The sequence below is a fragment of the Rana temporaria genome, chromosome 5 (genome assembly GCF_905171775.1).
Source record: "Rana temporaria chromosome 5, aRanTem1.1, whole genome shotgun sequence".
NCBI classification, from domain to species: Eukaryota; Metazoa; Chordata; class Amphibia; order Anura; family Ranidae; genus Rana; species Rana temporaria.
The window spans coordinates 241,460,948-241,484,638 of record NC_053493.1 but is presented as its reverse complement, the minus strand read 5'-3'; the positions used below and the strand labels follow the sequence as shown (position 1 = coordinate 241,484,638).

At 44.1% G+C, this 23,691-nt stretch overlaps 1 protein-coding gene across 1 annotated transcript in view; it reads left to right on the top strand.

Moving 5' to 3' along the window:
- The first annotated feature begins 384 nt into the window (after positions 1–384).
- The window catches only part of PXDC1 (PX domain containing 1), a 115,789-nt gene continuing 92,482 nt past the window's right edge, over positions 385–23,691 (top strand). Inside the window, exon 1 of the mRNA XM_040353646.1 lies at positions 385–2,185. Coding sequence (XP_040209580.1) covers positions 1,930–2,185 — 256 coding nt within the window. The 5' untranslated portion in view covers positions 385–1,929. The remainder of the gene's footprint in view (positions 2,186–23,691) is intronic.

Below are 23,691 nucleotides of genomic sequence, written 5' to 3'. Positions count from 1 at the left end.
AGTTTGAGCATACGCTTAAAGTTGCGACGGCGCGGATTCAGACTTACGGCGGCGTATCTACTGATACGCCCGTCGTAAGTGTTACTGAATCTAGCCCATACTATATAATCTCACTCACACATATGAGAATGACATCATTTCCATGCACATTAGCATACTCATCTCCTTTCAATCTGAGTCTTTGATGCACAATGTATTTGCTCTTGTTTCTTTGCATGATTTGGATATAGAGGAAGGCTGGTGATGAGTGTGTGGTTAGGTTGGCATGTGCCAGTAGTGGTAGGTAGGGAGTGATGTGAGTGTGATGTGAGTGTGGAGTGATCAGCATTCCTGACATTGTAGAGCGGATACATAGCATTGCCTGCCTCTGTCTTCCTGCCAGTGATCAGTATGTAGGAGAGAGGGAGGGAGGGAGGTCCAGTGTGCTGAGTAACACAAGACATCCACAGTCAGCCAGGGGGTGGGAGTGAAGAAGTTGAAGCGGACACGTAGCTGCCTGCCATCGCCCTCATCTCCCAGCATCTTCCCTTTTCCTGCCGCTTCTGCGGGCATCTTCTACCCAACCCGAGACACTTTATTCTGCCTGTCTGCAAACTTCACATCGTCCTATGGAAAGTAATGATTGGCCCGGACTCGTGACATAACGGATCGGAGAGTGGATGTGTGTGGGTGCAGTCCTGGGAGAAGCCCCTGTGGATGGAACTTCTCACACAAGTTACAAAGTAACAGTATAAGCCTCACAACAAGAGCTGGTCGGGTGGCACCGCTACTGCACATGTAACCGATACGGATGTGTGTTGGCCAGCCTGGATCTAGTTACATGGCAATCTGATGAGCCCTGGCACTGTGGAGATCAGACATCTGGGCACAACAGGGCTAATCTTACGCCCTGGCACTGTGGAGAGCAGACATCTAGGCAGATCAGGGGCAGGCTAAAGCCCCGGCACTGTGGAGACCTGGCATCTGGGCACACCAGGGGCAATCTAAAGCCCTGGCACTGTGGAGATCTGACATCAGTACACATCAGGGGCAATCTAAAGTCCTGGCATTTTGAACATCAGACATCTGGGCACATCAGGGGCATTCTAAAGCCCTGGCACTGTGGAGATCTGACATCTGGACAAATCAGGGACCACCTAAAGCCCTGGCACTGTGGAGATCTGACATCAGTACACATCAGGGGCAATCTAAAGTCCTGACATTTTGAAGATCAGACATCTGGGCACATCAGGGGCATTCTAAAGCCCTGGCACTGTGGAGATCTGACATCTGGACAAATCAGGGACCACCTAAAGCCCTGGCACTGTGGACATCAGACATCTAGGGCAATCCAAAGCCCTGTAGAAATCAGACATCTGGGCACTCCAGGGGCAATCTAAAGCCTGGCACTGTGGAGATCAGACATCTGGGCACATCAGGGGCAATCAAAGCGCTTGCACTGTGGAGATCAGACATCTGGGCACATCAGAAGCAATCTAAAGCCTGGCATTGTGGAGATCAGACATCTGGGCACATCAGAAGCAATCTAAAGCCTTAGCACTGTAGAGATCAGTCAGCAGGGCAATCTAAAGCACTGGCACTGTAGATACCAGATACCTGGACACATCAAGGACCATCAAAAACCTTGGCACTGTGGAGATCAGACACCTGGCCCTGGCACTGTAAAGGCCAAACATCTGGCCACATCAGGGTCCATCTAAAGCCTCGCCACTGTAGAAATTAGACATCTGGCCCTGACACTGTATAGATCAAACATCTGGGCACATCAAGAACCAACTAAAGCATTGCAACTGTAGAGATAAGACATCTGGGCACATTAAGGACCAACTAAAGCACTGGCACAGTAGAGATCAGACATCTAGACACATCAGGGACCATCTAGAGAAATCCTGTTGGGATGTGGGTGCCAGGGTCTGCAGGGGGCTGAGGATGGCATCGGTTGTGTTTGAGGGCACCTCCCTGGTGAACATGTTTGTGAAGGACTGCTGGGTTAATGGGATCAGGAGACTTATCATAAACCGGAAAGGTGACGAGGAGGAATTCTTCGAGATCAGGACTGAGTGGTCGGACAGGAATATTTTGTATTTGCACAGGAGTTACTCAGACTTGGGGAGGCTCTTTAAGAAGTTGCTGGAATCATTTCCTGAAGACCATGGGGAGCTGTCACAGTCGTCTCTGCTGGAAGGTTGGTCATTTGTCAGGAAGGCCACACAGTAGGGCACAGTCTTATCTGTGGCCGGTTACTTATTTGTAAGAATCTAATTGGGCAATGGTGAAGGCAGCTTGTGATTAGTCACAATAACTGCAAAGTTACAGTTTATTTATTAGGTTTATTTTCTAGAAAAAAATAATAATTTGTGTTCTTTGCAGTATAAAAGTAAACACTGTAATTTAAAAGTATTTGTTACAATTAGAGCTACTTTCCCTGCACACAGCTATATCATAATTAATGCCGTGGGCGCTATATAAATCCTGTATAATAATAATAATTAATATCTCATGGTTGTGTGATCATGTGCAACTTTCCGCAGTTTATGTTCTGTTGATTTGTTGCAGTTATTTTTCTGGAATCTTCAGCACTCAAAATCACAGCATACTTTACTTGCAGTTTCCCTTGCAACTACTAGGCCTCATATACAAGTGGGGGAACTTACTAAAACTGAAGCAGACAACATGTCACGCAGCTGTGCACAGTAGCCAATCAGCTTCTTTCTTTGGCTTGTTCGGTTACCCTTTAACCACTTAAAGCGGTTCTCCACCCTAAAGTGGAGTCCCGCTGATCGGAACCCCCCCCCCCCTCCGGTTTCACAGTTGACACCTTTCAGGGGGGAGGGGGGACAGGTATTTGCACCCACTTCTGGCCACATGCTACGGGCAAAAGACAGGTTTTTCTGACTTCCCGTCTGTCGCCCGTTGTGTGCTGGGAACACTCGGCTCGCAGCACACATCGTGTGAGCCAATCGGCGGGCGCAGCGCGACTCGCGCATGCGCCGTAGGGAACCGGGTAGTGAAGCCGGAGCGCTTCACTTCCTGGTTCCCTCACTGAGGATGGCGGGGGGAGCAGCAGAGAGACGAGCGATCGCTCGTCCTCTGCTGCGATCGGCGCTGGACTCCAGGACAGGTAAGTGTCCTAATATTAAAAGTCAGCAGCTGCAGTATTTGTAGCTGCTGGCTTTTAATATTTTTTTCCCATGGCACATCCGCTTTAAGGACCGGACCAATATGCTGCTAAATGACCCAAGGGGTTTTTACAATTCGGCACTGTGTCTTTTTCACAGACAATTGCGCGGTCGTGCGACGTGGCTCCCAAACAAAATTTGCATCCTTTTCTTCCCACAAATAGAGCTTTTTTTTGGTGGTATTTGATCGCCTCTGCGATTTTTATTTTTTACGCTATATACAAAAATAGAGCGACATTTTTGAAAAAAAATCTATATTTTTTACTTTTTGTTATAAGAAAAATCAAATAAACTAAATGTTAGTCAAACATTTAGGCCAAAATTTATTCAGCCACATGTCTTTAGTAAAAAAAAAATCGCAATAAAAAAAAAAAAGCTACCTAGCGGGAACAGCGACACTAATACAGCGATCAGAAAAATGATCGCTTAGTGACGCTGGCAATAGGGAGTGAAAGGTTTAACTAGGGCGGTGATCAAGGGGTTAAAACTTTATTAGGGGGGGTACGGGGGCTACCCTGGACCTAACACTAACTGCCTGTCACACTGACACTAAATGCAGTGATCAGTACATATATGATCACTGCATTCAGTGACACTGTGACAGGGGGGTGATCGCAAGGGGTTAATGTGCCTGTGTGTCCTGGTGTCAGTGTAGTGTTGTGCAGACTCACTGTGAGATGTGATCTCTCCTCAGCGGCGGTTGTAAATACCACCGAGAGGAGAGATCACATCACTTCCCTCTTCCTGTGTTTACACAGGAGGAGGAAGTGACACGCAGGGGGAGCGCGCGGATTGGCTGACAGCGATCCAGAGGGGGCGGACAAAAACAAACAGCCGCCCCCTCGTCCCGGATCGCTCGGACAGCCACGGGAACCGCTGCATGTACCGGGGGGGGGGGGGGGGGTACATGCAGGCACATACAGGTACGTGGATGTGACTGTCTGTGCCATTCTGCCGACGTAAATGTACATGCGGCAGTCCGGAAGTGGTTAACAATGAAAGCTAAAAGCTGATTGGTTGCCATACACAGCTGCTCCAATTCTATTAAATTCCCTTTGTGTTATTTTAGGCCGGGTACACACGAGAGGATTTATCCGCGGAAACGGTCCGGGGGACCGTTTCCGCGGATAAATCCTCTGGCGGATTTTGATCTCATGGTTGTACTAACCATGAGATCAAAATCCCAGCGGAATTCCGTCCGCGGTGACGTGTCGCGCCGTCGCCGCGATGATGACGCAGCGACGTCAGCGACGCTGACATATAAGGAATTCCACGCATGCGTCGAATCATTACGACGCATGCGGGGGATGGATTCGGACGGATTGATCCGGTGAGTCTGTACAGACCAGCGGATCAATCCGTTGGAATGGATTCCAGCGGATAGATTTCTTAGCATGTCAAGAAATTTTGATCCGCTGGAAATCCATCCCCGGGGACAAGAATCCGCGGAAACAGATCCGCTGGATCGTACACACCAGGGGATCTATCCGCTGGAGCCGGTCCGCGGATCAATTCCAGCGGATCGATCCTCTCGTGTGTATGGGGCCTTAGTGGCAGCTACAGCAAGAATACAGCACATCTGGATTCACAGGTGAATGCGGAAAGTTATAAACCTTTGACAGGCTGAATACGGCCACAGCTGTCTATGGGTGTACAGATGTGACAACACAAAGCCATTATTTCTGGTCAAAGGGGTTGTAAAGTTTTGTTTTTTATTTTCTAAATACGTTCCCTTAAGCTTGTGCATTGTTGGTTCACTTACCTTTTCTTTCCATTTCCCTTCTAGATGTTTTTTTTTCTGAATTTCTCACTTCCTGTTTCTCCTCAGAACAGCTTACTGAGGAGGAACAGGAAGTGAGAAATTCAGACAAAGAAAACAAAGAAAAAAAACATTTAGAAGGGAAATTGAAGGAAAAGGTAAGTGAACCAACAATTCACTAGCTTAAAGGAAACTATTTAGAAAATAAAAAACTTTTACAACCCCTTTAAGGAGAGATTGCCCCTGGATCCAAGCTGTCTGTGTCCTGTGGTTATCATCTGTCTCTGGTAACAGCTCCATGTGCAATTGCACACAGACACTACCAGACATCTGCATTAGCTGTCACCCTGTCATTGCTTTGTGCACCACCCACCTCTGAATCCAGCTGTAGGAATCCACTGAAATCTTGCCGCAGCTGGCAGAATCCAGCGTGTTTCTGTACCCAGGAGTCCACAGGAAGTACAAATCAAAGACAGGCTGCCAAATCCCACAGCTGTACGCTTGTAATCACACAAGTTATTGGTTATATACATGCAGGGACACATGAGCAGCCCTGTACGCGGACACACAGGTGCTGGCTGAGGCTGTATGCAGCACCTGTGGACTCCTGGGTGTTGAAATGCTCTGGCTTCTGGTGCTGTAAGTGCAAATGCAGCCATATGCATGAACCCATACTTCTAAAAACTGGCTTTTTAATTTTGACACATAGGGGGTTATTTACTAAAGGAAAATCCACTTTGCACCACAAGTGCAAACTAAAAGTGCACTTGGAAGTGCAGTCGCTGTAGATCTGAGGGGGACATGCAAGGAAAATAAAAAACAGCATTTTAGCCTACACATGATTGGATAATAAAAGCGGCAGAGCTTCCCCTCATTTCAGATTTCCCTCCTCAGATTTACAGCGACTGCACTTCCAAGTGCACTTTCAGTGCAATTTCAAGTGCACTTTGCACTCGTAGTTTGCACTTATAGTACAAAGTGGATTTGCCTTTCGTAAATAACCCCCCTTAATATGCATGTAGACAGGAAGTGACTGGAGAAGATCAGCAGCTCTGAGATTTGAAAAAAAGATGCCAGTGGCCCTTTATGGAAAAAGAAACGTGGAAATTATTTATGATACATAGTGCTTTCGGAAACAAAATGTCACTCTGATTTACATTAAGTGTTAAAAAATTGTAACTGTTAAAAAGAACACAATGTTGAAACTTGAAAATTCACCGCTGAAATTGGTCACAGGAACAATTCAGAAAATAAACACACATCTTTAGTGGCGGTTCACACTACAGCGACTTGGGATCTGACTTGTGTTGCCCCAAGTCGCGTGACATGAGAAATTCCATTGAAGTGAATGAGAGCCGTTTTAATGTACACTAATGAAGTCGCTACGACTTCAGAAAAGGTTCCCATACTACTTCAAGGCAATTTCTAGGCAACTTGTACCCATCGATTTCAATGGAAGTCGCCTTCAAAGTCAGATCACTGTCTTAACCAAAGCAACTTTACAGGAAGAGAAAATAGTTTTCTCAGGAAAACCCCTCCCTCCTACAGAGCTGATTATTGTTTGATTGGCCACTGGCAAAGTCACCTGTCCTGGAGGCAACTTGAAGTCGTGTTGTAAGTCGCTCCAAGTCGCGCTAAAGTCGTCTCTCAAAGTCGCGCTGGAAGTCGTGCTGCCCCTGTGTGAACAGGCACTTATAGCCAGATTCAGGTAGAGATATGACGGCGTATCAGTAGATACGCCGTCGTAACTCCGAATCTGTGCCGTCGTATATTTAAGCGTATTCTCAAATTCTCAAATACGCCTAGAATACGTAAATCAGCGAGATACGCCTATTCACGAACGTACGCTTGCCCGTCGCAGTAAAGATACGCCGTTTACGTAAGGCGTTTTCAGGCGTAAGATAAACCACCATAAAAGATGGCGCAGCCAATGTTAAGTATGGACGTCGGAACCGCGTTGATTTTGGTATCCAGCATTGGCCCACAAAATCCCTAGCGCATGTCCTCTGTTCTTTCTTTGCATTTCGGGATGTGGCCTGGGTACCCAGTTTATTATCTAGCGGTAGTCACCCACCTAATTTTTCTACCATTGGATGCATGGTTGCAGAGCTACATGCTGCATGATTACCGATGTTATATTTGGCTGTCAACGAAGCACTTGAATGGGTCATATTCAGCGGCAGTGCCACCTATCGAATGTGGCCGGCTATTTCATTTTGCCCTTGTAACCACCTGCTTAGTGTAGCATTCTAACCACCCATGTGTGGGGCATTCCTCTTACTGGCCATCAATGTAAGAATTTCTCCCACTGACCCCAAAGACTTGGTTGTACCAAGGGTTCCCCAAGACCTGAAAATAATTTTAGGGTTCATCAGGTAAAAAAAGATTGAGAAAGGGTGATGTAAATGAAGGAAACACTATTTTAGTGGACCATGTCACAGTGGATATGGTCAGTGGAAGCTAATAGAGGTGGTGACAGTCAATTAGGCTGTCAGATGGTCCAGTAATGCTTGTTTATTGGACATGAATGAATTCAGATGTGGATCAATATCCAGTGAGGAAGACTAATTAATATACTTTATACTGAACTTAACTGCTATAATAGAAGATGAGCTTCTTTTTTATTTTTTTTATAAAATATTTTTTATTGACATTTTTATCATTACAAAGACATTTAAAATAAACACCAAAATATAAAATTATCATTGAAATGTTACATGCACATGGATAGATAAAACCAAGTTCAAGTATTGACTGTTCTTTCAATGAAAAACAATGGGCTGGATTCACGTACACGTAGTTCGGCGCATTTTTACGGCGACATAGCGTATCGTATTTACGCTACGCCGCCTTAAGTCAGAGAGGCAAGTGCTGTATTCACAAAGCACTTGCCTCCTAACTTACAGCGGCGTAGCGTAAATGGGGCCGGCATAAGTGCGCCTAATTCAAATGAGGATGAGGGGGGCGTGTTTCATGTAAATGATTGGTGACCCGACATGATTGACGTTTTTTTACAACGGCGCATGCGCCGTCCGTGTACATATCCCAGTGTGCATTGCTCCAAAGTACGCCGCAAGGACGTATTGGTTTTGACGTGAACGTAAATTACGTCCAGCCCAGTTCACGGACGACTTACGCAAACAACGTAAAATTTTCAAATTTAAACGGCCATACTTAACATTGGCTACGCCACCTAGGGGGCAGCTTTATCTTTACGCGGCGTACCTCTTACGGAAACGGCATATCTTTACTGCGACGGGCAAGCGTACGCTTATGAATCGGCGTATCTAGTCATTTACATTATCTACGCCGAAATCAACGGAAGCGCCACCTAACGGTCAGCGGAAAAATTGCACCCTAAGATACGACGGCGCAGGCCGTCGTATCTTAGCTAGGTTTAAGTGTATCTCAGTTTGAGCATACACTTAAACTTATGACGGCTTAGATTCCGAGTTACGTCGGTGTATCTACTGATACGCCGGCGTAACTCTTTGTGAATCCAGCCCAAAATGTTCTGAGTCTCATCTCAGAAGATGAGCTACTTCTATTTTGCACAGATCACAAGTTTAGTCTGTGGGCCTTTCTCGCACAGAATGCTCAAAACGCACTGCCTTTGCGATCTGCTGCGGGTAGCAATATATTCGACACCCCAAACGCAGATCATTTGTGACCACCAAATCGCACAGTACCATAGTACAATGCGATTTTGTGCTGTGTGTTTTTTTTTTTAAAGTAGTGCTTGCACTTCTTTTTGTGCTGTCTCTGCACAGGAACGCGCAGGAATCACGCAGGAACACAGACCACGTTCCTGTGCGCTTCAGGTGTGAACCGGTCCTAAAATCATGAAGTAATACAGCCTAACAAAGATCTAATGGCCAAACCAAATGTATGGTGTATGAAAAACCTTCTATTTGCATCCTTCAGTGGATACGTACAGTGTTCATAAATAATAGGTGCATCTTAAAGCGGTAGTTCACCCCCCCCCGACACATTTTACCATCGAGACAGGCATTGTAGCGCGAGCTACAGTATGCCTGTCCCGATTTTTTTAACCCCGTACTCACCTTGTAGTCGTCCATCGTAGATTTCGGCTCCCGCGGGGAATGGGCGTGCCGATGGAGAGGGAGGATGATTGACGGCCGGCCCTGGCACGTCACTCTCCCCGAAGACAGCCGAAGTAGGTCTCGGCTCTTCACGGCGCCTGCGCACAGGCTATGCGCACGCGTCGTGAAGACCAAGCCTATTTCGGCTATTTCCGGAGAAGCGTGACGCGTCAGAGCCGGCCGTCAATCATCCTCCTTCTCCATAGGCACGCCCATTCCCCGGTATCTTCGATGGACGACTACAAGGTGAGTATGGGGCTAAAAAAAACGGGACAGGCATACTGTAGCTCGCGCTACAATGCCTGATTTTAAGGTAAAAGAAAAAAAAAAAAAATTCCCGTCGATAGGGTGAACCCCCGCTTTAAGTTTAATTGTTATGAAATTTTGCTATGCTAGTTTGCCAAAGCATAGCATTTGCCTTTAGATTGTAATGGCTATCAATGAGGGTGAAACTAAAGCAATTCATGGAAATAAAAGTGTAGAGTAGGTGTTGCCCTTATGAACCAATCCCATTCTAGCAAACATTGCTAGAAAATATGTAAAACACACTTTCATTGCTGTGTACTGTATATAAGAATTGCTTTATCTTTAAAAATGATTGTGAAAAGAATACCTGGCTACTCCAGATGGAGTAAATCGTAGTTAAGTATTTACAGATGTGCTCTTCCGCCTAGTTTAAGGCACAGACTTCCTTCAACAATATATCACTTCCTGCTTTCTAGGCAGCAGCACTGTATAGTCTTCTATGTTAATTGCTGTGTCTAACGATTGCTTTTTCCTGAAACCTTCTGAAAACATACTAAATGACCTACAGTATATGGGCTTTGTGGGACATGTTAAAAGGAGATAAAAACAAATACAATAAACAGAGTGCTGTACAAAAGCCACGCAAGAATTTGCTGAAGTGCAGCTCAGGCCCCGTACACACGACCAAACATGTCTGCTGAAACTGGCCCGCGGACCAGTTTCAGCAGACATGTTTGGTCGTGTGTAGTTACGAGCGTACAGAATTTCACCGTACATTTGCCCGCCGGGCCGTTTTTCAGCAGACATTTATTTCCAAACTTGTTTTAAAACCGTCCGCTGAAATCCTGTCCGAACGGACATGTTTGGTGGTGAGTACACAAAACCAACGTACAAAAACCCAGCGCATGCTCAGACTAAATGAGGCCACGGGAGCGCTCGTTCAGGTAAAACTCACGTTTGTTTGGGATATGGCACATTCGTCAATAGAAAGATTAATTCTAGCAATAGAACACTGAAGCAAACCACACAATAAACAACACTTGATGCCGTCGTTTTATTCATTCTTCTCTTGCTAGAAATAATCAGTTATTTAGCTCATGTTATTTCAACTGAGTTGTTCCATACTGAAAAGTGACATTTGTTAGCTGTGATGTAGTAAGATTTTAGCAATCTTTTATTGGCCCGACGTATCATATTTTTAGTGGTCCTCCACATGTATAATTTTTTTTTTTTAAGGTTTAATGTTTATCTTTGCCACTTTTTTTATGTGTTTATAGTTATGTCACCATTTAGAATTTTTTAATAGCAAATTGTTAGGATTTTGCTTTTGTTTGTATATTTAACTGGATTATTTTGAAGGTTGTTTAAATTGTCTACCATGTTGGCACACCAAATGCCCCCCCCCCCCACATGAGTTAGTGAATTTTTTAGATGAAACATTTTATTTGTTTGTAATGTTTGATGCCTAAAATAATCCCCACAGTATTACAAACAATAGGCACGTTTTTAAATTCAACAAAAAGGCTTTTATTTTAGCAAATGATAAAAAGGAACAAAAACAGAATGGCAGCACTTGAACAGCTAGCAAAATACATGCAAACTTGCATTGTCAAACATGGTGAAGGCTAAACTAGCCAACCTCAGGAGGCACACAAACTAAAATCTGAAGCAGCAGCACATAACACCGAAGGAACCCAAGCTGTGGTAGTCCAAACAAGATGCCATTTGTGGGGGATCAAATGGAAGGCAGGGAATCAACGTCTCCTCTTCCTTGCAACCTTCCTTCCAGGCTGCCTTACAGCGGGTCTTCCCTGGGCCCTTGCAGGTGGGGATGATGTGGCAGCAGGAGTATGGTGTTGAGCAAGCCGGGCCGGGTCACATAGCCCAGTGTCTGGGGTCAGCAGCTCCCTCTGCATCCACCAAAGGGCCTGGTTGATCACACCCTTTGCCAGTTGCCTCTGCTCCTCCGTGCCTTTATTTAGATCGTGTGCCAGGGAGGCACTGTAGGCCTCAGTGGGGTTGAGGGGGGCCCTCATGATGGCACTCGCCTTCCTAATCATTTGGAGGCTGGCTTCCTCCACTGCCCCCAATTTCTTCTTTCGGCCTGGTGGCCTAATATGGAGGGGAGGAGCCTGGCTGGTGGTGGTTGTCCTGGGGAGCTGCTGAACGCCACTGGGCCCGGCCTCCTCCTGGCTGCCACTGACCCCTTCGGCCTGGCTGTCAGTGAGGAGAGGATCTGCCACCTCCTGGCTGGTCTCTTCTTCCTGTGTAAAAAAAAGGGACATGTTGTAATATATGTATAAATATAATCACTCACATTTTCATGCTTGAATTTTCTTTTTTGCCGCTAATTTAAACTTGAAAACAGACTCACCCTCTGACCCCTGCAGTTGTCATCCCTGACACCTATTTGTTTGCCCACGACTTTTGATTTTTGCTTCCCAGCTTGTATTTTATTAACCAATATCAAGTCAAGAATCAAACAATAATTAATATTATTCCATAAATAGTTATGAAACTACTATACCTCATCATCGTAGAGGCGCAGATCTGCCTCTCTGTCAGCCAGGCCCTCTTCATCCGACTCTGCAGGGCTGTGGTGATCTGGGGAAGTCCCGCTGGAAGGTAGCGTGGAGGGAAGGTTGGGATTCAGACTTGACATAGATGGCCTGCCTTCCAGTTGATCCCGCAAAAATGACATCTGGTTGTAATACCACAGCTTGGGTTCCTTTGGTGGTCTTGCTGCTGCTCCAGATCTTAGCTGCTTTTGGTGAGCTTTGTATGCTCTCCTATATGTGCCCCTGAGGTTGGCAAGTTTATCCTTCACCATGTTGGCACTGCATTCTGGCACCCATGTCCTCATGTATGCTGCTAGCTGTTCAAGTGCTGCCGCTCGTACGTCCTTGTTGTGGTAGGTGGGCTGCTTTGAATCCCACAGGATGGGCATTTCTCGGAATTTATCCAGCAAGTGCTGGATAATGTCTTGGGTCTGCATTAGATCCATTTACAATTTTTATTGTTGTAATTTTAGTCTAGATTACAAAAAGAAAAAGAAACCAAAAACACGATTTAAAAAAGGCTCAGCATTTACATTGATAGAATCTGTTGTTAAAAAAGTAGGACCTATATAGAAATACAAACACAGTGTCTCTTGTTTACAAAATGCTGGCCAGCTCTGCCCCATTGGTTGGTTGTAGCTAACATTTTTTAAATACATGCCGCCCCTTTGGTTCCATTGCAGGAAATAATAGAAATATACAACCATACACAATTATTACAAATGACAGCATTCCTCAAGGCACTATTGCATGTGTAGATATCCTGCCCCTCAGCATTGATTACATGAAAGACACTTCCGAATGACCTCTGTCCAACCAACACAGAACAATACTTGGCCTGATCTGAATACACCCTACATAATTGCTAATGAGTTACATCATTTTTGACATCTATATTTTGTGATGTCTACAAAAGCATTTGGGTACGCAAATCACATTCTGGTATCCAAGAGACATAATAGCTTAATAAAACTGTGCAACCAACAGACCAAACCCCCATCCCATGGCTCTACATTTTATAGCCCGCTGCTGATCCCATGTTTAAATTTCTTACCTGCCTCTCTCAAAATCCTCGTTTGTTACGCTCGATGAATTAACACGTAACCAACGTAATCACGTCATGCGCCTTTTATCCACTCCGCGTATGTATGAAACGCCGCCCTCGTCACCTTTGCCATGCCCCTAATCAATTGAAAATGTAAATATGGCGTTAACTGTGTAGGTTCTGGAATTGCGCGAATATTCTCCGCGTAACCTACGTCAATACGTTGTTGGCATTCGCGACACTCCGCATATGCAAGAATCCCCGCCCTCATCTCCGCCCATGACGGGACATTTCCTCGTTTCCACGCCCCTAATCTCTGTGGGAAGGAAAGATGGCGATGTCACACGAGCGGGCACGGAGCTCTCATGGCGCAAGTGAAGGGACAGAGGCAGGACCGTCCCGATCCAGGCCTAAAAGATATAAAGCCACTAATATGGCGTTTGAAGAAATGGTGGAGTTGGTTTACATCATGAGGAGGAAGGATTATGATGGTGAATGTGGGCCCTACAAAACACCGAACCGTAGAAAGTCACACATAATGGACAAGGTGGCAAGGAGAATGAGGAGAATGTTTGGTGTCACCAGGTCCAAGGAGCAACTCCGGAAGCGTTGGTCCGATTTAAAATTGAGGGAGCCACATCACATGAAGAAGATCCTCAAAATTCTGCGTAAAAGTAAGTCCATATTATTTAAGGGGGGGGGGGAATGTCTGCAATAATGTGTTGACATGTAGTTTTTGACATCTGCCTCCTTGGCCTGCTTGTACTTTTGAACACGTGTAGATACTGTATTGTGTTTATGTAAAAAAACAACCTTTACCAAATTTCGTGAAATAGTAAACACGCGTAATATGACATTGTTTCGCAGAAATGCGAGGTTAGTCCAGGAACAACACACCTGGACATGGCTGACTGGCCACAAACTTTGTTTGCAAACATTTTTGAATAGCAAAATCACAGAAATTTACTTGAGTGCATGTGACAGGCAAACAAGATTAATTCTCCAAAATGCAAATAAAGCTGATGTTTTAACATCTGGAAATGCAAAGCACCTGTGTCTCAACAATCAAAGGATATTTATTTGGAGGGTCGACGAGAATTAATGTTTTGGGGGGACATCCATGTGTGTCACTTCTTTGCAAAAAAGGGGCAGGATCAGAGCTTGGCCTAGAACTACGCCAAAAATGGAGGATTGCTGAAAGAATAAACAAACAAAAATCATCATAAATGTATCGTCTATGCAATGTGTGCGATTTATGATATACAATATCTGTGTGCTGATGAGTATACCTTTTGTTTTTTCGTATTTCTTATAGGGGAAAGAAGACGCCAGCAATTGGAGGAGGCAGAGAGGGCCAGACACCCACAAAATCAAACACCTCCACATGTGGAGGAGGAGGAGGCTGTGGAAGGAAGAGAGGAGGCTGTGGAAGGAAGAGAGGAGGATGTGGAAGGAAGAGAGGAGGATGTGGAAGGAAGAGAGGAGGATGTGGAAGGAAGAGAGGAGGAAGACTTAACTCTGGATTTAGAATTCGGTGAAGATGAGGCGGAACTGGACGAAGCAGAATTGCGTGATTTTGAAGGGGTAGTGATGGATAAAGAAGGAGTTCTGGAAGAAGATGGAGGAGTCGTGGATGATGAGGGGGAGGTGGTGGAAGAAGGAGGAGTCGTGGAGGATGAGGCTGAGGTGGTGGAAGAAGGAGTCATAGAAGATTGTGAAATTGTTGATGTGGAAATTATCAGGCCATCAGGTCAGTGTCACCCCAACATTAATAGGGCCAAATATATGCAGATAGGCCGGAAACTCTTTACATATTTTGAATGCCAATTTGTTTGTTTTTAGGGGATGAAGATGGTGTAGCACATTTTTCACGTGCAAGTGCTTCAATAATTGTACAGCAAGTAATGGAGTGCAGCATGGAAATGGACAATATGCGGGAAAGGATGGTTGTCATGGAGCAGAATGTTCGAAATGTCATTTCAGAGTGCAGCACGGAAATGGACAACATGCGCCAAAGGATGCTAGTCATCGAACAGAATTTCAAAAATATCATTGACATGATGGGCCGTGTCAAAGACTGAAACACAAAAGCCCATCCCCCGCCCATCCCCCGCCCACAAAACCATTTTTAATTTTTGTACTTTATAATACGCCAAAATTTCTAAATGCACACACAGTGTGCCAATATGTGCTATCTGCCATCACAGACTATCTATTGTCTGTGCTTTGTGGGTACAAACCCCTCCTCGATCCTCAAGTAGTTGAGAGGAAGAAGGGTTTGCTCCCACAAAACACAGACATTGATCACCCATGATGTCACATAGCACATGTGGCCATTTGTCTGTTTAACCAATGACATTTGGCGATTTTTCACTGAATGTGTGCATTTAGAAATTTTGGCGTGTTCCAGTGTGAAAGCACACCATCCATGACTGACTGCTGTTCTTTTTTTATATTTTGGTTTGGTGTTGATCTTGTTTTGGTTGTAAATGTTTACAGTTTCAGATCACAAAACGAACAAGAAATATCACCTAAAGAAATAAGTTAACTAATTAGCTTAAAAAAATACCAAACTTTTTGGTTGTGTTAAAATTTAGAAAAAAAAAATATACACAAAAAAATACAAAGCACAAAAATGTTTTGTAGAAAAACAATACCCAAAAATGTTTAAATGTAAATAAATTTCTTATAAAAAAAAATTTTTTTTTTAAAAACATATCTAAAAAATATTTTTAAAAACACCCAAAAAAAATAGAAACATATAAATTATTCTGGGTTACTGAAAACCAAACTAAATAATACCTTTAATTTTGATCAAAAGTAGTAAAAATATATGTTTAGAAGTGTGTATATATATATATATATATATATATATATATATATATATATATATATATATAGATATAGATATATATATATATATATATATATATATAGAGATAGATATATAGGAGACAAGCCAAAAAATTCTGGCGTATATTTTCAGTGAAATTATTATTACATTGTGTTTCGATCAGTATTCTTGATAATCACTGTCAATAAAGAAAAAAAATAAAAGAATTAAAAGCAAATATTTACAACACAAAATTCAAAAAAAATGTATTAATCCAAAAAAGACACATTTTTTGGGGAAAAAGGACTAAAATAAAAAAATATAGTTGTGACATCAAAAGCTGAAAAATTAGTGGCTTCTTATTTCTAGACTGAATACCCAGTTTGTAGATGAGTGAATAATGTGCAAATGTGGTTAGTTAATACATCTGAGTAAGTAAATTTGGCACTAGAAGTGCACTATTTTTGGAGAGAACCTGGAAGACAGAAAAATAGAGAAAAAGCAGTAATGACAAACAACTGTATAAAGTCCAATGGTCTAATTATTTATTAGTTCTGAGAATATTCCTTTCTTTTGGGGGCCGAATTAGAAAGAAATATGATCTGGCATAGCAATGGCCCCCCGACCCATGAAGTACTCAACATATTTGTCGCGTACCTCACGAGCAGATTGGGGGGCCAAGCCAGCGCGACCAGTGTCCAGGCCAGGAATGTTCTCTGAGGGTAGTCCTGCCTCAGAGCCCATGGGGGCTAGGTACGTCTGGGAGTGCCTGCGTAGAAAATTGTGCAAAATGCAGCAGGCAAATATAATGGTGTTCAATTTATATTCCGCCAAATGTATCGATGTCAGGAACAGGCGGAACCGGTTGGAGAGGATCCCAAAGGCATTCTCGACTACCCTCCGAGCCCTGGACAACCGAAAATTGAACACCTTCCTCTCTAAGGTGAGGGTCCTCTGGGGAAAAGGCCGCATTAGGTGAGGTCCAAGCCCGAAAGCCTCGTCCGCTAGGAACACAAACGGAAGTCCTTCTACATTATCTTCATCTGGTGGCAATGCCAGACCACCAGTTTGGAGACGATCATAGAAATCAGTCCGTGAGAACACTCCCCCATCTGACATCCGGCCGTTCTTCCCCACGTCCACATATAGAAACTCATACTGTGCCGACACCACCGCCATCAACACGATACTATGATAACCCTTGTAGTTATAATAGAAGGACCCCGAGTGGGGTGGGGGCACAATGCGGACGTGTTTCCCATCTATTGCTCCAGCGCAGTTAGGAAAATCCCACCGCTCGGCAAATTGGGAAGCCACAGACTGCCATTCCTGTGGTGTGGAGGGTAGCTGTGGGGACAAACAAAAAAAGAGATTTAGTACTTTGGCACATAAACATTGCAAACATAATCCTACAAGCATCCTTGTGCAACTTTACATTTTTAAAATAGCATTTTCAAATTATGAAGGGAGAATTTCGGGGCACAAATAGATACGCCCACTTAATTAATAAGAGACTCCACAGCCCTCTGATGGGGACAAAAACACTTGAAGGGGGGGTGGGGGGTGTTTAAACTGTTTTAAGAAAACAAAAAAAAAAAATATAAAGTGGCAAGGTGGGGGTTGGCACGAAGATAGCATGCTGGACAGGTTAATATTGGGTAAGATCCAAATATGCAGGTAGGCCAAAATAAAAAGAACATGTAAAAGCTGATATCAACATGCATAGTGAGAAAAGGGAACGTAAAAGTTAAACACACAGCATATCTGGGAACTTAAAAAAAATGTTAGTTGCCAACATTATTAAAGACACATTGTGAGGTTAAAATGAGGGAACTTACCTTAATATACTCCTCGTGCAGAACTTTGATGATGGCAGCACACGTGTCCGGTATGATGACCCCAAGCGCCTGCGGAGAGATGCCTGTCGAGAACTTGAGGTCCTGCAGGCTCCTCCCAGTCGCCAGGTACCGCAACGTGGCAATAAGCCTCTGCTCGGCCGTGATGGCTTGGCGCATCACAGTGTCCTAAAGAAAATGTAGCGCCCAAAAAAATATAATAAAGACCCCTAAAAAAGGGTGAAATCGATGTGTACTCAGAAGGTAAGTGGCCCAAAGTTCAAGCCTAATACCACATAATACACAATAGTGAAATTGTGGAATTAATTAACTGATACAAATCCGTGCTGTGAAAATCAGCAAGTAGGTATACATATGTGGAATACCTGTTGTGTAATCACATGTATGCAAACAAATGTGTAATATATACAGCAATGTGATAAAAAACAAAGACTGGATGTTTGATACTAAAACGATGCAGAGTCAGTTGTAAAAACAATCTTCAAATAGCAACGTTCCACTATTCCACTATTAATCAGGTGTGCCTCAAAGGCCTCAACCCAATCGTGCAAATACACAAAGTCTGCTGGGAAACGTGGGTTCTAAGTAGTACATATAAACTTCCAGTGTTGGGTGGAGCAGGTGTCTTCAATGTTAGAACTCTTCAGTATCGGACAAATAAATGGATAAATAAACGGGTGGGTACCCTTACCAGAGTTGGTGGACCCTCTCAACCACCATACGGTGGGAGGGTCATCAAGGCTTGTATAGACCGATTGTCTGGGTCCAGGGGTCCTCACTCCGCGTGTCCAATCCAGAAATGGTTACTGAAGCACTTGTTCTTTCAAATTGGATAGCTGGGATCGATTGATCGATAATGGCTCAAAAACACCCAAAGTAGTAAGAGAAAAAATAGAGGTGCTCCTCATAGTGTAAAAACATTTAATAAAAGCGTTGCAAATATACACTCGTGGCAAAAATTGCAATAAATATAAAATATGAAAAAACTTCAAATGACCACACATGAGAAAAGTCACTCTGCTAACAGTCAAAAATGAAAAAAATAGCAAAAAGTATAAGTACAGCAGCGAACTCCCACCTTGGATAAAGGTGTAGGGAGTGTACCAACAAAGTTTGAGAATGCAATGGGGATGCAAATGGAGTAATCACCCGACCGGTTTCGTCGCTAACGGACTTCGACTGGGGTATCTGGTCCTCCTATGCTCCCCCCATTGCATTAAATACCTTGAATCCAGGTCCCTGATTGCTGGCATCTGTTCGTCCATAATCGGCGTGCGTTCCATAACACGGAACTGCAGGCATCACCTGCGCTCCTGAGGCCGGAAGTAGCAGGGCGGGGCTTGGCGTAAAAAACGTCCAACGTCAAGACGCATCATCGTCAAGACACAAGATGACTCAGTCACTCCCCTTCTCTGTGGTGTGCAGAAGATAATCTGCCGACCAATGGGCATCCATCAGCAGCCCTTCCGCAGCGTCATGACGTCAGCGCCGTCACGCCGCGTTCCACGATGCGCTTCAGGAATGTCTCAAGCAAACGTCAGCATTAATATACAGACGCTCTCGGACGCCTAGCGTCATGTATCAGCCCAGAGGTAGAAAAGAGCCCACCGGGGTGGTTAGAGATCACTCCAAGTCATCCCAAACTCCTAGAACTTAACAAAGGACCAATATAGATATATAATATACAATACTATATATGAACCAGATGAAAGTAAGCAATCATGGTAATGGACTCAAGGACCCACTGAAAATGTATACAACGAATAATCACAAAACCAATTAAAGATACAGACATATATATAACATCTTCAAAAAGTTAGAAATTTATTTTGGTTGTTATTAGTTGTTTCCTCTAGATCCCAAAAAAAGTAAACGAATCAGGAGAAACAATCTTGGCTGTAACAAACATAGGCGATTCCAAGAGTCAAAAAATCATAAAAAATATGAAAAATAATGATTTAAAAAATCAGGACTGATTAATAAATGCATTCACGTCCCATTCGACATTGAGTCCAAATGGGGCGTAACTTTTAAGAGTGTATATCCAATACACTTCTAACTTTGAGACCCCTCTAATACTAGATTCACCCCTCCAGTGTGGCACAAATTTGTCAATGATCAAAAAAGAGGTGCCTGTCAATGACTTATTGTGGACCTGTAGGTAGTGTCTGGGCACTGTATGTTTATCGTTGCCTTTCTTGATTTTTGCAACATGTTCACCTACCCTTGTGGAAAAACTGCGGATAGTGCGACCCACATATTGTTTTCCACAAGGGCAGGTGATCAAATAAACTATGTATGTAGAAGCACAGGTGGAAAATTGCTTCATGGGTGAACATGTTGCAAAAATCAAGAAAGGCAACGATAAACATACAGTGCCCAGACACTACCTACAGGTCCACAATAAGTCATTGACAGGCACCTCTTTTTTGATCATTGACAAATTTGTGCCACACTGGAGGGGTGAATCTAGTATTAGAGGGGTCTCAAAGTTAGAAGTGTATTGGATATACACTCTTAAAAGTTACGCCCCATTTGGACTCAATGTCGAATGGGACGTGAATGCATTTATTAATCAGTCCTGATTTTTTAAATCATTATTTTTCATATTTTTTATGATTTTTTGACTCTTGGAATCGCCTATGTTTGTTACAGCCAAGATTGTTTCTCCTGATTCGTTTACTTTTTTTGGGATCTAGAGGAAACAACTAATAACAACCAAAATAAATTTCTAACTTTTTGAAGATGTTATATATATGTCTGTATCTTTAATTGGTTTTGTGATTATTCGTTGTATACATTTTCAGTGGGTCCTTGAGTCCATTACCATGATTGCTTACTTTCATCTGGTTCATATATAGTATTGTATATTATATATCTATATTGGTCCTTTGTTAAGTTCTAGGAGTTTGGGATGACTTGGAGTGATCTCTAACCACCCCGGTGGGCTCTTTTCTACCTCTGGGCTGATACATGACGCTAGGCGTCCGAGAGCGTCTGTATATTAATGCTGACGTTTGCTTGAGACATTCCTGAAGCGCATCGTGGAACGCGGCGTGACGGCGCTGACGTCATGACGCTGCGGAAGGGCTGCTGATGGATGCCCATTGGTCGGCAGATTATCTTCTGCACACCACAGAGAAGGGGAGTGACTGAGTCATCTTGTGTCTTGACGATGATGCGTCTTGACGTTGGACGTTTTTTACGCTAGGCCCCGCCCTGCTACTTCCGGCCTCAGGAGCGCAGGTGATGCCTGCAGTTCCGTGTTATGGAACGCACGCCGATTATGGACGAACAGATGCCAGCAATCAGGGACCTGGATTCAAGGTATTTAATGCAATGGGGGGAGCATAGGAGGACCAGATACCCCAGTCGAAGTCCGTTAGCGACGAAACCGGTCGGGTGATTACTCCATTTGCATCCCCATTGCATTCTCAAACTTTGTTGGTACACTCCCTACACCTTTATCCAAGGTGGGAGTTCGCTGCTGTACTTATACTTTTTGCTATTTTTTTCATTTTTGACTGTTAGCAGAGTGACTTTTCTCATGTGTGGTCATTTGAAGTTTTTTTATATTTATTGCAATTTTTGCCACGAGTGTATATTTGCAACGCTTTTATTAAATGTTTTTACACTATGAGGAGCACCTCTATTTTTTCTCTTACTACTTTGGGTGTTTTTGAGCCATTATCGATCAATCGATCCCAGCTATCCAATTTGAAAGAACAAGTGCTTCAGTAACCATTTCTGGATTGGACACGCGGAGTGAGGACCCCTGGACCCAGACAATCGGTCTATACAAGCCTTGATGACCCTCCCACCGTATGGTGGTTGAGAGGGTCCACCAACTCTGGTAAGGGTACCCACCCGTTTATTTATCCATTTATTTGTCCGATACTGAAGAGTTCTAACATTGAAGACACCTGCTCCACCCAACACTGGAAGTTTATATGTACTACTTAGAACCCACGTTTCCCAGCAGACTTTGTGTATTTGCACGATTGGGTTGAGGCCTTTGAGGCACACCTGATTAATAGTGGAATAGTGGAACGTTGCTATTTGAAGATTGTTTTTACAACTGACTCTGCATCGTTTTAGTATCAAACATCCAGTCTTTGTTTTTTATCACATTGCTGTATATATTACACATTTGTTTGCATACATGTGATTACACAACAGGTATTCCACATATGTATACCTACTTGCTGATTTTCACAGCACGGATTTGTATCAGTTAATTAATTCCACAATTTCACTATTGTGTATTATGTGGTATTAGGCTTGAACTTTGGGCCACTTACCTTCTGAGTACACATCGATTTCACCCTTTTTTAGGGGTCTTTATTATATTTTTTTGGGCGCTACATTTTCTTTTTCACACTTTTTCACCTTATATCCATATGGTATGTTGGCAGCCTGATTTACACCCAATATTTGGTTTGCGCAATATTGTATATACACTTTTTTTGCATCACAGTGTCCTGCCTCGTGATATAGGGGGACAGAAGTTCCAGCAGACTGTTGAATACGGGGTCCGTCATGCGGAGAAAATTCCTATAGTCATTAGGATTATTCTCCTGGATTTCCCTAAGCAGAGGCATATGTGAGAACTGGTCACGCTGGCGCAACCAATTCTTGGTCCAGAAACGCCTCCGCCCCCTGTTTCTGGCCAAAGTACTGGAATAATGAACATATCCAGCAGCCATCCCATAAACAGCACCAACTCGCGAAAATTGACGCTGCTGCTCCATCATGGCTTCAAACCGGCCGGCTGGTCAGTCAAGAACACACTCCAACAGAAAGCACAATCAAATCCAGCGGTACCTGCAAAGAACGCACGACACACAGATACGAACGCACAGTACGAAACTGCAAAGCAGAACGAACTGCACGCCTGTACCCGAATGCCAACTACGTACCCACAAGCACACGCACTGAACGAGAAAATACTACCTGCTAAAGCCTGGAGACCGAGAAGCGCGAATCAGCTCTAACCAAACCTTCACTAACACGAGCAAAGCCGTAACTAGCAAAAGCGGAACAGAGGGCGTCGCCATTGACTTTGGCCTTTCCCTTTATAGTGATGTCAAACGTGGATTACGTGCACGCGTTCAAGTCCGCCGGGAAATATGGTCCGCTGGTGTGTACAAGCCAGCGGGCCAAATGAAAAAACAGCCTTGTACGCCGGAAACAGCCCGTCGGACATTTCCAGCGAACATGTTTGGTCGTGAGTACCCGGCCTCAGAATCACCAAGACCTCCAGTTTATTATGGGCCAGATTCAGAGAGAACTTACGCCGACGTATCTGTTGATACGTCACGTAAGTTCTAGGATGCGCCGTCGTATCTATGCGCCGTATTCTTGAAACCAGATACGCCTGAATTCTGGCTCCGTCTGACCGACGTAAGTCTCCTACGCCGTCGTATCTTGGGTGCATATTTACGCTGGCCGCTAGGGGCGCTTCCATTGATTTACGCATTGAATATGTAAATGACCTAGATTCACGAACGTACTTGCGCCCGTTGCAGTAAGCTACACCGTTTACGTAAGGCGTACGTCCAGTGTATAGTTATCCCTCATAAAGCAGGGGTAAGTCATGCTAGGGTATGGACGTCGGAACAGCCGTCGGATTTCACGTCGTTTGCGTAAGTCGTATGTGAATGGGGCTGGGCGTAGGTTACGTTCAGGTCGAAAGCATTGAGCTCACGTATCTTAGGGAGTATATGCGATGTGATTCTGAGCATGCGCGCGCATGCGCCGTTCGGGAATTCATTTACATGAGGTCACGGCTAATTTTAATACAACACGCCCACTACCTTCCTAATTTGAATTAGGAGGGCTTATGCCGGCCCATTTACGCTACGCCGACGTAACTTAGGGAGCAAGTGCTTTGTGAATACTGCTCTTGCCTCTCAGAGTTACGTCGGCGTAGCGCATATGAGATGCGCTACGCCCGCACAAAAATACGCCGCTGTCTCTGAATCCGGGCCTATGTATTCAGTTGGAGATGCTGTAGGTCTCGATCACACTGGGCAATTAGCCTCAGCGCATGAGGCTCCAGCATTTAACACAGATCAGGGCCGTCTTTAAGGCAGGGCAAAAGGGGAAGCTG